The sequence below is a fragment of the Molothrus aeneus genome, chromosome 13, assembly GCF_037042795.1.
Source record: "Molothrus aeneus isolate 106 chromosome 13, BPBGC_Maene_1.0, whole genome shotgun sequence".
NCBI classification, from domain to species: Eukaryota; Metazoa; Chordata; class Aves; order Passeriformes; family Icteridae; genus Molothrus; species Molothrus aeneus.
In genome coordinates this window covers 12100976-12115424 of record NC_089658.1, presented here as the reverse complement: position 1 = coordinate 12115424, position 14449 = coordinate 12100976, and the positions used below count along the sequence as shown (strand labels likewise).

General features: G+C 42.0%; 1 protein-coding gene across 4 annotated transcripts in view; it reads left to right on the top strand.

Moving 5' to 3' along the window:
• Positions 1-14449, top strand: part of ARNT2 (aryl hydrocarbon receptor nuclear translocator 2) — a 95443-nt gene that overhangs the window by 69855 nt on the left and 11139 nt on the right. For 3 of the 4 annotated variants that reach the window (XM_066559184.1, XM_066559180.1, XM_066559183.1), the window contains 5 exons: positions 1260-1411; positions 7138-7210; positions 7368-7491; positions 10918-11017; positions 13558-13696. In XM_066559184.1, coding sequence (XP_066415281.1) covers positions 1260-1411; positions 7138-7210; positions 7368-7491; positions 10918-11017; positions 13558-13696 — 588 coding nt within the window. The remainder of the gene's footprint in view (positions 1-1259; positions 1412-7137; positions 7211-7367; positions 7492-10917; positions 11018-13557; positions 13697-14449) is intronic. The other variant, XM_066559182.1, reaches the window with a different exon arrangement.

Sequence of the window (14449 nt, the reverse complement as noted above, 5' to 3'; positions counted from 1 at the left end):
TGTGTCTTCTATTTGCATTCTTTCCATTTAGTCCCATATCCAGTTGATTAATTTGAAGTGCAAACCTCTGAAAAAAGCAGGATTGGAACATTTTTCTTAATCTAATTGCTTGTCAATGAAGACAGAGGGTAAATAGTGGGACTTCTACTTTTAGAGAATACAGGCTGCAGATAGCTAATAAAAAGTAAATTCCAGATGTTAATGATTAAGAATCCACAAGATGTGGCATTTATTTGCAATAGACCTTCCCTTTCCTTCCTCGAGGCAACCCTGAGATAGCCTGCTGGAAAAGCTGTAAAATATAAACAGAGATAGGCCAGGTAAGTGCCAGCTGAATGATTTGAAACCGTGGAAGTTTTCTTCTGGCTTAACCCCAGATTGTTGGATAACCTGTGAAATGCAGTTGCAGGGCCAACGTGAGAAGATTGCTTTGAATGTACTTTAGTTGGCTGCTTCTTAATCCTCACTTGGTGCCCAACTGTTGACTTGAAAAAAACTTCAGTTACCAAACCCAGACATCTGAATTCATACAAACACATAGCCTGTGCAAGCAAGGAATTTATACTGTTAAAATTGACAGTGGCTTCTAAGTGTTCTCTCCATTCAAACTCTGGCTCACTCTTTTAAGCCAGAAGCAAGTGATTCTTGTTAGCAATTTGCCATCCTAGAGAGTCTTATAATGTTTGGGGTGGTGGGGGAACCAATCCATGGTGTTTTCTAGAAAAAGAAAAAATAAACACCACTGTGTTTAGGCATTGTCCTAAATTTTGCTGCTGATTTATCACATCTATTAATTGTATAGCTGGGTGTCCAAGCAGAAAAGCAGTCAACCTCAAAACGGCTTTTCTTGTAGGCTTTTGTTTAGCTGCAGTGATTGGTTTATAGTTTACAGATAAACATTTAAAGATCCTCAGTTTGATTTCTGTCAATCTCTCGATAAGTGTTTTGCATTAAAGCATTCTTAAAGTTTCTGTGTTGGGATAACAGCACAACCTGATGATTGTCCTGAGTTTGTATTCTTTTTCTGAGCAGGCTGGAAATTGGCATTTTATGTGACAAAGCATGAGGATTTCATCCTGAAGGAGATAGCTGTAAACATGGATAGGATTTTGTGTATTCTCTCCAAATTAAAAATTCCTCTGCTGTCCCTGTAGCTTTCTGGAATTCAAGTTTAAAATGCACCAGTTGCTGCTGTTGACTGTTCATTTGCACAGCAGATAGCAATCTCCTGTTACTAACCTTTCCAAATGGCTTTGCAGGTTGTGAAGCTGAAAGGTCAGGTCCTGTCTGTGATGTATCGGTTCCGCACCAAGAACCGGGAGTGGATGCTGATCAGAACCAGCAGCTTCACGTTTCAGAACCCTTATTCTGATGAGATTGAATACATCATCTGCACCAACACTAATGTCAAGTATGTGCCTTTCTGGGTGCTCCCCTCCATGGATTTGAAGGAATTGTAACCATTCTTTTTTGCTGTAAAGCACATCCCAGTTTTTTAACAGATACTTTTTGTTTCTCTCTAACAGTGCAGGCTGTAACAGGGTTTTGCTGCATCAGGAGATCTCCCAGTGTAGCTGTTTCTCTGTGTCATTATCCTGTGATGCTTCCAGGGCCTGGCTGCACTGGGGGGAAACGTCACTTATCTGTTATGTCATTAGACAAGGCCATTGATCTCAGTCCAGGCTGCCTTGAACTAATGCAGAGCTTCCAGCAGCACAACAGCTGTCCTGATACTAGAGGAAGGTTAGCCTGACTCCTGAGCCAAGAGAAAATTCCATGTCCATGTTCATACCATCCTGTACTTCTGGGCTCTTCTGCTTCAGCTGTGTCTATTTTACGACCTAATGAAGCTGGCAGAATTATTTCCTAGTAGGTTTGATTGGGAAGGGTTCCTGATAGTTTAGATTTGATGGAATATCCCCAAGTATGGGGGTGATCCAACTCCTTATCTTAAGAGGAAAATGAAATCATCCTGTCTTGGAATTAATATTTTCAAAAATCTTTCATTTCGTGGCCTCTTGGGAGGAGGTCACACTCAGAGTATGGTGGAGGTTGGTCTCTGTGGACTGAACAGAGATGCTTTTGGAGCCTGCTGAGTTCTCAGCCAGTAACTGCAGAACCTAATCTGGCCTTGATTGCTTTATATTGTGAGGTTTTTTTAATAAATGTTTCTTCTTTCCAATATAAACTTAATCTATTCTTAAAACTCAATCTGCTTCTGGTCTGACCAGAGATTTTTTTTGCCAAGTCTTTAGCTGGGAGGAAATTACTGAGTTTGAGATCTCAGCCTTAGACCATATATCAGAAATGCTGAACGAGCAGTCTGCTGCTGGAGGTGCCTGCTGAGAGCTCCACTGCAAAACCCTGGGGCTTTGACACTGGAGTTTGCAAGTGCCTCTGGGCATTCCTTGTCTTGCTTCTTTGGCCTTGGCACATTCCTGGACTGGAAGGGCTGTGCATTCACTTACATGAAACCCAGCATCACAATTGTTTTCCTCTTTTTGTTTTTCTGCATACCCAAAAAAGTTGGGCTTAAATTGAATAGTTAAGCTCATTGAAAACAGGCAGATGTGTCTTGAAATCAGACAGCTTGTCTGCACTGTGCATCAAAATAGCTATTTCCACATTTCTGCTGTCCCATAATACTTTTTCAAAACATTTGTATATGTGAAAACAGGCCTGCACAGTAAAAAACACCTTCTGAGGTTTGTCCCAGGCTGGCTTAATTGTGCTTTATTCCTAAGAGGCCACGGATGAAAAAGTGGGGCTGGAGGCTTGTGTTGCGTTGACTCTGGGAAGGCTTTTTTCTGAGCCTGCACTGTACAGTTCAGCTTGGCGCCACGGCCCTCCCTGTGATGAATAGCACTGTGCCAGCTCCTGGCTCTGCTTCCATCTCTCTTGCTAGGTTTGAATAACAACCCAGAAATGCTGACCTAATATGGAAGTTGCCTGCTGCTACTTTGACAGAGGATGTTCCCTCTTTCCTGTCATGTTGAAAATGTTCTGAAATGGGCAAGATACAGCCCATTATACTCCTGCTTTTGAATAGTAGGAAGAATGTATTATTCAGACTGGTTTTGGTTTTCCCCTTATTCTCTCCCAGTTCTCAGATTTCCAAAGAGGACTTACTGTAAAGTACAGCAGTTCCTGCCTGTTTCTGGCTTTTTTTTCCCCCCTACATTTGGGGTCATGTTTTGACTTCTGATTTCCAGCTGCCCTGAAGAGTTGTACGTCATGGTGTAGCTGGTGATTTCCAGCTGCTCATTAAGCTGCTGCTGGGACTGGTGGTTTGGCACCAGCCCTGCTGTGTGTGGCCATCCTTGCATGATCCTGGAAGGTGCTCTGGGTCCTGGAAGGTGCTTCCCATGGAGACCAGGCAGGGATGCCTTGCTCTGCCCAGCTGAAGGCACAGAGACAGATTTGATATGCCTATCACTGTGGTAACCTAGGCAGCCCCATAAAAAACTGACTTGAAGTGGTTAAAAATTCAGCATAAAATCATAAGGACAATGTAGCCAAAAAAGGGGGTTTAAATCAGTTCTTAGCTGATCTGTGTGTCTGTTAATGGAATAGCTCAGGATGGTCAGTGAACAACATTTTCCCAAAAGACTGTAGAGGGCAGTGATGATTCCAGTTGTGCAGGGATTCATTGATTTTTACTGTTATTTGTTGGCTTGGTTTGGTTGTTCTGTTTCTTTTTTCTTTCTTTTTTTATTTTTTTCCCTTTTTTAAAATAAAGATACTCCTTTGGAGCTTCACACAGTGAAATGTCCAAACTTGCTTTTGGTACAGAAGGATAAGGAAATAATTAGGTTCAAATGTTCACTTAGTTCTTTGCAAAAAAAAAAAAAGAAAAGAAAACTTCTCTCAGTTTCACTTGGGTGTAGTCATCCAAGAGAAACTTCCTGGAGAAATGAAGCATTTAACATTTCACATTTGTGCTGTGTTGGGCTGTGAAGAAGAGTCCCCTGTTTGACCACATCTTCCTGTGTAGTTGGGACTGTTTGATTTCCAAGAGAAAAAAAAATTGCTATCAGTATTTATTTATTATACAGATAGAGCAGTGTTTGAATAAAATAATGTTGTGATTACAGGTTATATAAAGGTCTTACATGTATATATATTGGTATGTATATACATCAAAATAAAGAAGAGAAGAGATGTATTTTTATGGCCAGTGTGGAATATCTGATGTTTCATTTTTGGAAGCCACAAGTCCTGTGCTGCACTGTGTGAATTTATGAGTCCTGTGGTTGCCCTGAGTCTCGGGATTTGTTGTGTTGGAGTGAGCTGGCCCAGGTCACTGCTGGAAGCATCAGCCTGTGGGAGAGATGCTTTCTGCTCTGGCTTCTCCTGGGCCAAAACCCTAAAGAGATCAACTATGCTGATAAAATTGCAGTTGGTGGTAGCGGTGGTAAAAACTTTCTCGTGCTCTCGTGTCATCTGTGGTCTGTCTGACACTGCTGTTAGACCCTTTCCCAGGGCTGAGTTGAAGCTCTAGGCTAAAAGAGGGAGATTCTGAGAATTTCTGAAAGAGGATTTTACAACCACAGCCCCAAGGCTTTTACTACTCTGCTTTTGTCCAAACCAGACACGGGAAACACATGTGCCTGTATTACATAAAAATAGCTTGGTAGGGATGCAGGATTCCTGTTTCTCTCCCACCAAAGAGCCTGTTAATTGTAAAGTTCAAATCTTTTTTGTTTGCTCTGATGCCTGGAAAGGGCACCAGTGACTTAAGTTTTCATAGAGAGAGCTTAACATCCTCTTGAATGTCAAGAGAACTTCCACACTGTCTCTTCCTTTTTCCTCCATGTGTATTTACTAAAGTAAATTTGAAGTAACTATCAAAGCCTTCAGATTTGCTGAACCATTCTTGTCCAAGCCAAGGGCTTTCCCAGTTTCATACTGAACCTGTGGGTCAGTACAGACAGAATCCTCTGCTGACCTAGTCAATGCCTCACTTGCTGTGTGGGGTAAACTGTAGAGCCAAGAAATTGTTCATTTACTCCTTGGAACCCCTGAGGTTGAAAGTGAAACCTAGGACAAATTTTGGGTTCAAAGTTAGAGGGTAGCTTTGAATTTTGCCCAAACTGATGATAACCCCTTGTTGTGTTTCATTTTTACTGTCCAGCAGTCGGGTGGCTGAAGGGACCTGCCTGTGTTGGCTGTCAGAGGGCATGGCAGGGTCTGAAGCAGCCACAGCAGCAGCACTGAGCTCTCCCTGGTTGACTGCTCCATTAATTGCTGCACATTTTCTTTCAGGTTTCAAGCACCATTTAAACTATTTATGCAGTAGCAGCCAACAACAGCAGAAGATGCTACCCTGGCTTTGCATTTCAGTCTTAATTAAGTGCAGCATAGCTTGCACGGGGTTCAGTAAAGATACACCCAACTATTTGGTTTTTATAGGAAATGGATTTTGGGAGGTTGTTCCCAAAGTTCAGTGCTGTTAGCACAATGTGGTGTTTATATTGTAGTGCAGCTTAATGAGTATTAGAGATGAAAGATAGAGAGGGGAGAAGGAGCACTAAGTTAGAGAAGTGCCTACAAAACAAATAACGAGTGAGCGTGCTGTTTGGTTTGGCTCATTTGTATGTATATGGCTGAATCAAGAAAACATTCTTTATAAGGAACAGAGGAGAGCCTAATGTGCTGTTTATTGACACATGCACTGAGTTGGTGGTAATAAAAACAAATGAAAGAGTGTAATTAGCTTTCACGTTAACGACGGGGTTTAATGGGTGTTTATTGTCCATGGGGTGGTTTTTAGAAACTTCCCCATAGATTCCCCACGATTCAATTGCCTCCCGTAGTTCTGTTGGAGAAGTTTGCATTTTCTGCTTGTGAGCAAAGAATGCCTTTGCATTCCAGAGGTAATTTTTAGGAATTTTCTGTTTGCTAAAATAATAGGGAAAATCCTCTAATGGTTTGGAGGACTGCCTTTTTTTGCATGTTACTGCTAGGACAAAGTCATTCCCTGTATTATGTGTTCTCACACTATAAGGCTTGCAGAAGGCTTTTGGCCACTTACTCTGACCTGCTGTTTGTTGCAGGACTCAGATTTTTGCCATGGAGCATAAAAACTGACCAAAGTGTCTCCTGGAAAAGCTTCAAGGGATAGCAAAACGTGTCATTTACTTCAGTGGCTTGTTTGAGTGATTCCTCACATTTCCACCAGTTTGTGTCTAATTTGTCATTTGACTTTGTCTGCAAGTTTGTCTATCAGTCCCTTGGCATTTGAATCTATTTCAAAATTTAAAAGAAGATTTCGATGAAAAGCTAAAATTTTAACCTGTGGCTAAAAATACATTGTAATTTTCCAGAATTTCAAATCCATGATTTTGCTGTTTTGCCAAATCTCATCTATTCCTGCCTGCCCAAGCATCATCTCTCTGGGGAAAGACATGCATGGTGTGTAATTCCTTTTTTGGGTTTTGGGCGTTTTTTCCTTCAGAAGGAAGCCAGAAACATACACGAACTGTAAGCACTTTCAAGGATCATTTACAAGTATCAAATCCAAGTATTTTGTCAGTTTAAGTCCATTCCTGTTGTAATCTCTGAGCTCTAGCATAATTTTGGGTTTCATATCTTTGCTAACTGAGCCAAGAGCCTCACAAAGATGAGTGTTCTACCTGTGCATCTCCAGGCTAGAAGTATTCTTGCTTGTTGTGACCAAGCAACAGAAAGCAACTGATAATGAGAGGTGCAGAACATCTGGATAACTTCCCAGCTGCTGAGGTGTTCTGTCATTAAGCATCTTCCTGGAGAGCAAGCTTAATGTTTCCTTCAGTAGAATCAGAGAGGAGGTCTTCATGTGTTCATCATCTTACTTCATCAATGAATTAAGAATAGTGAATTTTTAAATCCTTTAGAAGGAGATTTTTTTCCATCCTCCATTACTTACCCACCTACACTTCAGTGCTATCACAGCAAAACTCTTCCTGTGCCCTGTTGCATTCCTGTGGTGCAGGTTTTCTCAATGAGAAAGCTGTAAAAACAGATGGATCTCACAGGAAAGGATTTTGTAAATTATCTGAGACACGTTTCACTGGGAGTGTAAAGTAGGAGACCATGACTATTCCTTTTTGTATCTTAATTGGTTTTTGTAAGAAAGTAATTTTGTCTCCCTTGCAGACAACTTCAGCAACAGCAAGCAGAACTCGAAGTACATCAAAGAGATGGGCTGTCATCCTATGACTTATCTCAGGTGAAATTTCTCAGATTTTTCTTTTTGTGCCTCTGATCATTTAAGATGTAAAACAACAGCACATTTCAGCAAAACTAAAAGTACATTGTGACTGTCCCTGAATTCTGTTTTGTCAAATACAGTAGAGGGAATCACCTTCCTCTCTGTATCTCAACAGGTGCCTGTTCCAAGTATACCAGCTAATGTTCATGAGGGTGGAAAGTCTGTGGAAAAGCCTGATGCTATCTTCTCCCAAGAGAGAGATCCTAGATTTGCTGAGATGTTTGCTGGAATAACTGCTTGTAAGTGAATGTCCCTGATGTTTAATTTATAATACTGTGATAAGCTTGGTTACATGGTGTAGAGCACAGCTTCAAGAGAATGAAGAGAAATTGCTGCATGGCAGAGAATTTTCTAAGCAGCATCAGTCTTTGGGACATTTCCTAGCTTTTGTCATTAGTTGGTGTTTCTCCTAAAGATGAGGGAGTAAATTCAGAGAGGGAAGGATGACTTTAGTGTCACCAGAGCTGCCTGGTTTTGATTCTCTTTTCATTTCACAGGGACAACTTAGGCAGTGCTCCTAGATGTTAAATATACTGAGCAGAACATTCCATTTCTAAGTGTTTATTTTCCTTCCTAAACAGCATAGGTAAATTCATTTCTTTAAAAAGGGACAGGAAAGTTACCAAATAGTCATGAGATAGGCTGCAGTTTTTTATCAAATCACCAGCTTCTGTATCAATGTTTTCAGAGTCATATGCTGCCAGCAATATAATTGTTCTCTGGTCAGTTGAGGCATCTCCAGCCATGCTACCTGGTTGTGAGAAGTCCTTCCTCTTTTTCCCACAACTTTTAAAATTTTCAGCAAGTTCTTCTAAGGTTGCTAGGAGTCTCAGGAACAATTTGTTGGAAATATATTCCTTGGAAATTACTGTGAGGACAAAGTCCTTACTGGTGCCCTCAGCAAAGGATTTCCCAGCCCTGTTGTAAGAGGTAACAGCCAAATTGTCAGTCAGACAGATGGAGCTGTCCCAAAGTAGCCCCAGCCTGTGCTGCCTGTTGCCCTAACAGACAGAAACCACTAAGACTGGCAGCTGAAGGCATCATATGAAATATATTTGTAGGAAACCAGCCAATGCCATGGCTTGTGGAAGAGCTCATTGATTGTTTATTGTTCTTAACTCTCCTCACTGAAAAAGAGGAATTTTTACATTTGTTTTAAATAAATCAATGTGCAAGTGTCATGCAGTGCAGGGAGGAAACAACCCACAGGGTTTGACTGCAGGGGTGTTGGAAGGTGACCTCGCTGTTGGTTTCTTATGTCTGGATTGGCTTTTTCAGGTGAAGACATTGTAACTGCAATATATACTTGATATTCTGTCCTCCTGTTGCTAGGACTGCTCTGCTATTCCTGTTCATCCTTCTCTGTTTGCTTGAACAGTGGAGTCAACAGCTGAGGCCATAAAAGAGGGGTCCATTAGAAGGTAGCAAGACTCCAACCCTAAACACCAGAATATGTTTTTCCAAGCAAGAACATCTTGCTTTTTGGCTGCCTTACTGGCTCTTTTTCAGGCAGCTCTCAGCTGTTTGTGGGGAGGGGTTAGGGTTAAGGGTGTCACAAGCTGTGAGGTAGCTGGGAGGTTATGTTCTTGGAAATGCCATTTCTCCTTTCATTCTTATCAATTTACAGGCTGTGCTTTTTTTGGGACATTTTGCCTCTCTGAATTTCTCATGGGATCTGTGCTCAAGGTCTCCTCTGAATGATAAAGGATGGTTCCCAGTCAGGGATGAGGTACCTTGTCCAAAACCAATATTGACAAGCCTGTGTGCTGCCTGCCAGACATTTGCCTTATGTTGATACCTGATCTTGTTCTGTAAGAACATGGGCTGACACAGGGAGAGTGCTGCTATTAAAAATTCCATTAAAACCCCAAAAGTTGGGAGAGGAAGCCTGGCTTCACCAATTCATGCAAGTGATTTGAAGCATGGGATGATGCAGTTCTTACAGAGGGATTCATTGAAGAGGCAGAAATGTTGGAAATACTGGTCCTGCTGGGGAAAGGGACATCATTGACCAGTGGAGTTATACCAAAGGTGAGAGCAGAGAATTGTGTGAAAAATCCTGGGTAGGAATACAGCTGGGAGAGATGTGGGCCAGATTCAGAGGCTAAAGAGCATTCAGGGTAACTCAGGAAGGAGAATTAGCTGCTTGCTATTAGTTTAGCTGTTCCCTTTGTCTTGGCCTCATCCTGTGGCACAGACCCTGGTAGCTGCCATGGCAACTCTGCTCCACTTGAGGAATTCCAGTTCATTTGGGGCACTCTCCATTTTTCTGGTGAATTGTTCTCAAATATCTAAAGCACCCGCAGGATTTTGGCTCAGTCTCTTCCAGCCCTGAGAGTTTGGTTTCTCTCCAGAGGGTGGCCTGAGAAAATGGGGCATCTCTCTCATGCAAGAATGACATTACTGCAGAAAAAGACAAATTCATCTGTCCTTCTTATCAGAGATATGCCAATCCACTCTCAATTCTTCCTGCCATATGCACAACCTCCTCTACACCTTGTCCTCATTTCTCCTTGTTGTTTTCTTTTTAATATGAGAGCATAGTCTTGCAGCCCAGCCTTGGTTTCTGTGCTGGGCAGTATGTAGCCAGGGAGGAATTTCTACAGATTTCTACATTACAAAGACAAGCAATGCTAGCTTGCATCAGTGGCATCCACACTCCGAGGCTCCTGTGAGGGAATTTGAGGTGACGTTTTGCTTTTGAGAGGCGAGCTTAGGTTCTTGTTAGGAACATAATGTAAGAACAACTTAGGTAACAGAGAAAAGCTGCTGTGTGTTGGAGGCCTTTGGTGAGTCACACTCAGGAGGTCTCTAAAAGCTAGGGAAAGCTAAAAAAAAATTTAAACACCTAAAAAGTACTTCTGTGACTTGTGAGTTGAGTGGGCCTTTTGTCCGAGAGAGCATCTTGTGAAATGAGTGGGAATCTGAAAAGAGCAAAGGGGAAAATGAGGGGGCAGACTTGATTTCTAGGCCTGTCAAGTACCTGGCAACATATGGGTGCAAAACCATCAGTGAGTTGCAGGATGTTTTGCTCTTGGAGGGGAGATGGATAAGGTGAATAAAGGGTGGTGTAGCAGACCTGTAAATTATTTTAAGAGAAGTAGAAGTGATATTCCCCTGAGCTTTGGAATAATCCAGTACCAGAAAATTAAATTAAGGGACCAAATGGTGCTGTTCACCCAGTCTTGTTTCATTCAATTAGAGATTGGTCTCCAGTTGCCACATTAAGGGTATACTGTAAAAGTTAATGGCATCTCTTTGTGCAATTTACTCACTACACTCATTTGTCTTCCACCCCTCTGGGGTACTTCTATCCTACTTCGTGGTTCCCCATCCTATTTCATGGCTCCCCCAAGCCACATGAGGACAGCAAATTCCACAACAGACCTGTGTTTTGCCTTGCCACAGCTCTGGTGTGCAGGTCTTGTGACACTTAGGAGCAAAGTGCTTCCAGGCACCTGGGATGCAGGTGAGGCTGCAGGTTGTCACCCCAACATCAACAGGCAGTGCCACCAGGCATTGAAGCTAATGTGTTCCACAGGGCTTCTTCATGAAGCTTGAAGAAGGGAAGAAAACATACATTACAATTGTCTTTAAATATTTTTTCCTTCATTATCTCAGCCCCTAAATTAATTATTTTTCTGTGATGTGTTTTTCTCTTGTAGCAGATAAAAAAATGATGGCCTCTGCATCCACAGCAGGGAACCAGCAGCTTTACTCCCAGGGAAGCCCATTTCAGCCAGGACACTCGGGAAAGACTTTCAGGTATTTGGTGCAGATCCTGAATGTGTCAGTTCCTGTCTGAGAGGGGGAACTGTCCCCCTGCAGTACTGTGGAAACAAAATCAGCCCAAAGTGCAAGAGCTTCCTTTACATGAATGAATTTTACTTTGTGTACACTTCACTGTGGTGATGTTTCAGCACTTAGGTTGGGCTTACAAGCTGAGATGATTTGGGTATCTCTCTTAAAAATATTGGCTGGTAAGTAGGTGCTTTTTGCTGTGATATTGTAATTGGAAAAAAGCTAAGGAGCAGCAACAAATTCTGGAGGGAAGTAACTCTGAGAGGTGACAGGACAGGGTCAGAGATCTGAGGAACATTCAACCAAGCTAGGAGGGTACAGAGATTTGTTTTGCACTTCAGCTGTCACTGCTCCTGCTGAAGGGCATTGATGTGGGTATCAAAGGGAACAGAGGGATCCTGCATCCATAGTCCCAGGTGAGGACTGGGACAAGGGCATCAATACTTTTCTAAGGCAGCTTCCAAATACATGTAAGGGGGTGCTCTGGAATGTTCCAAGGCATTTTTGAGTTCTTGTAAGTGTGTGTCATTGCCCACCAGCTGGCCATACAGGTTCCAGTTGCTTTTGGAGAGTGTGGTAACAGCAGTCATGTCGACCTTAGCACCTTGTGGTATCACCACTGTCTTACTGGAGTTCCATTCTCCTGTCCAAACCAGCCAAGGCTGTGAAACTGAAGGAGCAGCCACTCAGAACCTGCCAGTTCCTTGAACTGGGAAACATTGGCAAACACTGATTTTATTTAAACCAATGTGCTCTTAAAGTCATAATTGCTAATAATCTCAGTGAAGAGAAATAAGATCCCTGTGAGTGTGGTTTGTCAAATTAAAATCAAGTATAACTTGGGGAGATATGAGAGTAAATTAAAATGTCTTTTAATTGGATATTGTGTATTACTGGGTAACTGACTTGCCATCTGGGGGGTTTGGCTTGTGTTCTGTTCATTTCCTTTGCTAATTCCTGATGTTTAACTGTAGCTTTTCTCCTACTGCTATTCTGTTACATCAAGTAATGGCTTGCATTTCTGCCAGCACTTCCACCCTCAGTGCACTGTCCTCTGTATAATCTCCAGCCTGGCATGTTCAGTCACTGAGCTGGGCAGCCTCTAGGCACTATTCTGCAGAAATCTGCTTTCAAAGTACAGTTCCAGATACAGCCCAAGCTCCTTAGGTGATGGGGCTTGCCAGTCCAGCTGAGAGGTGTTGGCAGTAGGGCCAGCCCTCCCCAGCAGCTGCTGTGTGCTCCAGCCAGATTTAGATGGACTTTCTGGTCTGCATTTCCCTCTTTGGAGACTCTGTGAAAGTACAAAATAAAAATAAACCAGATTTTTTTAGAAATTAGAAAACTCTACAAAGAATTTCTAAACATACACTTTGCTTTTAGGCAGTAAGAAATTCAGAATAACAATTCCCATATTCAAATGCCTGCCACGTTCTGCTTGCACTCTGGGAGGGATTCTGTCAGCCTTTTCCAAGGATTCAGATCCCTGCTTTTCTCTCTGCTCAGCCTTGTTTACTTCTTTTTCCAATCTGCGTTCTTCTCTCTCTGTAAGATTGTGAAAATAAACAATAGGGATGGGATTGGAGAAAAGAACAAGCTGTTTCAGTGAATCCACAAAAGTGGTTTTGTGTGCTGTCTTCATTTCTATTCATTTATATATGACGTGTAAAAAATATGGTTTTATATATAAAAGTACAGTCACAATGTGTAGTTGTGTAGATTCCATTGCTCAAGACTTCCATGAAAATAAAATGGTAAAGTGGAGCAGTTGCTTCATATAATTTTTCCTATAATTAATTTCTGGGTATTTCTCTGTAGTGAAATTCAGTAAGTAGGAAACAGCTAACATATTAAAAAGTTCCTTAAAAATTCTATTTTTATTATTATTAGTGTTCCAAATTTACTCCATGAGTTTAACTTCCTGTCTTGATTATTCTTTTGTCTGGGTATATAATTGCCTGTTCTTCTTTAGCATCAGTTGGTGAAAAAAGGAATTAAAAGCCCTTATTTTTAATATGTAGCACATAATTCTTCATTTCCTAGGCAGGAAACAAATAAGGAAGTGCCTATAAGTATCATCTTTTGTGCCCATCTTCATTTAGAATGGCATTTAAGCAAATGCTTAAATACTGTTGACTTTTAGCACAAATTTGTGATGAAATACCTGCAGTACTCTCTGCAAGCTGGATTTTTTTATGCATTAAATGTTAAACTGGTGTCAGGCTAAGTGTGTATGCACCATGTGTGGGACTGTATTCTTAGAAGCCCTTTCCAAGAGATTACTGAAGTCTAATTCAAAATAATTTTGCCTGCTGTGTCTATTAGGAGTGACATTTAGAATGCCAGTATGTTTCATAGTTTTGTGACAGTTCTCAGTCATTTTTCTTACCAAGACAGATTGAATAATTATCTTTAATGTATTGTCAGTATTTCTTTATCTAAGATACAATCTGTGCATTGAGAATAGGCCCTACAAATGAGGCTCTGTGTGTGTTCTGAACCCTTAGTTCATCTGTAGTGCATGTGCCTGGTGTCAACGACATCCAGTCCTCCTCCTCAACAGGCCAGAACCTGACTCAGATATCGCGGCAGCTCAACCAGGGCCAGGTGGCCTGGACGGGAAACCGCCCACCATTTCCAGGACAGGTACTCATTTCTAGTCCTTTATTGTCATGGGCATTAAAGATTTGCATCTCTGTGGTGTTTACAGAAGTGTTAGTCAACCCATTTCTGATTTTAGGGGCATTAATGTGTGGTTGGGGTGGAGGTGTGGCAGTGTGAGCAGCTGCCCTATGTGTAGCTGCTCTTGGTTTGGGATGATGGCAGTGGCTGCACTGACCCAAACCCCGCTGGAAGGTCTTGTCCTGCATTTGTTTTATGTGTGCACTGGATGAAGGAAGAAGGACAGATCTTCTGCTGTTGTATTAAGCCTGTGAATTAAATCTTTCTTGGGCCAGGACCTTGCACCCAGCAGTGTCACCCACCATTATCAGGGTGGGCAGAAGGGGCAGGTGCAAACCCAGGCATGGACTGGGAGCAGAGGCTGCTCAGCCTGGTGCCCCTTCAATAGCACTGGCCAGTGTAGCTCACACTGCTGTGTGCTGGAGGAAACAGCACATACCTCCATCAGATGCACTGTGCTTGTCAGTGTTAGCCCACAAATCACCACTTGTTCTGTGTAACTGTTAAAAATGGTTCAAAACTCTATTAAAAGACAAGTAATATGAAATTAATTTGATCTTAATAATGCTGCTCTTAATCCCTCCTGAGTTCTCAATGTTTGGCAGGCTGGAATGGCATGTTAGGGTGGTCACTAAATGAATTTCCAATAAGTGAATTGTTTCCACATTAATCACTGATTATTCCCGGCCCTCAGAGTGTCATGGTTCTCTGTCACAC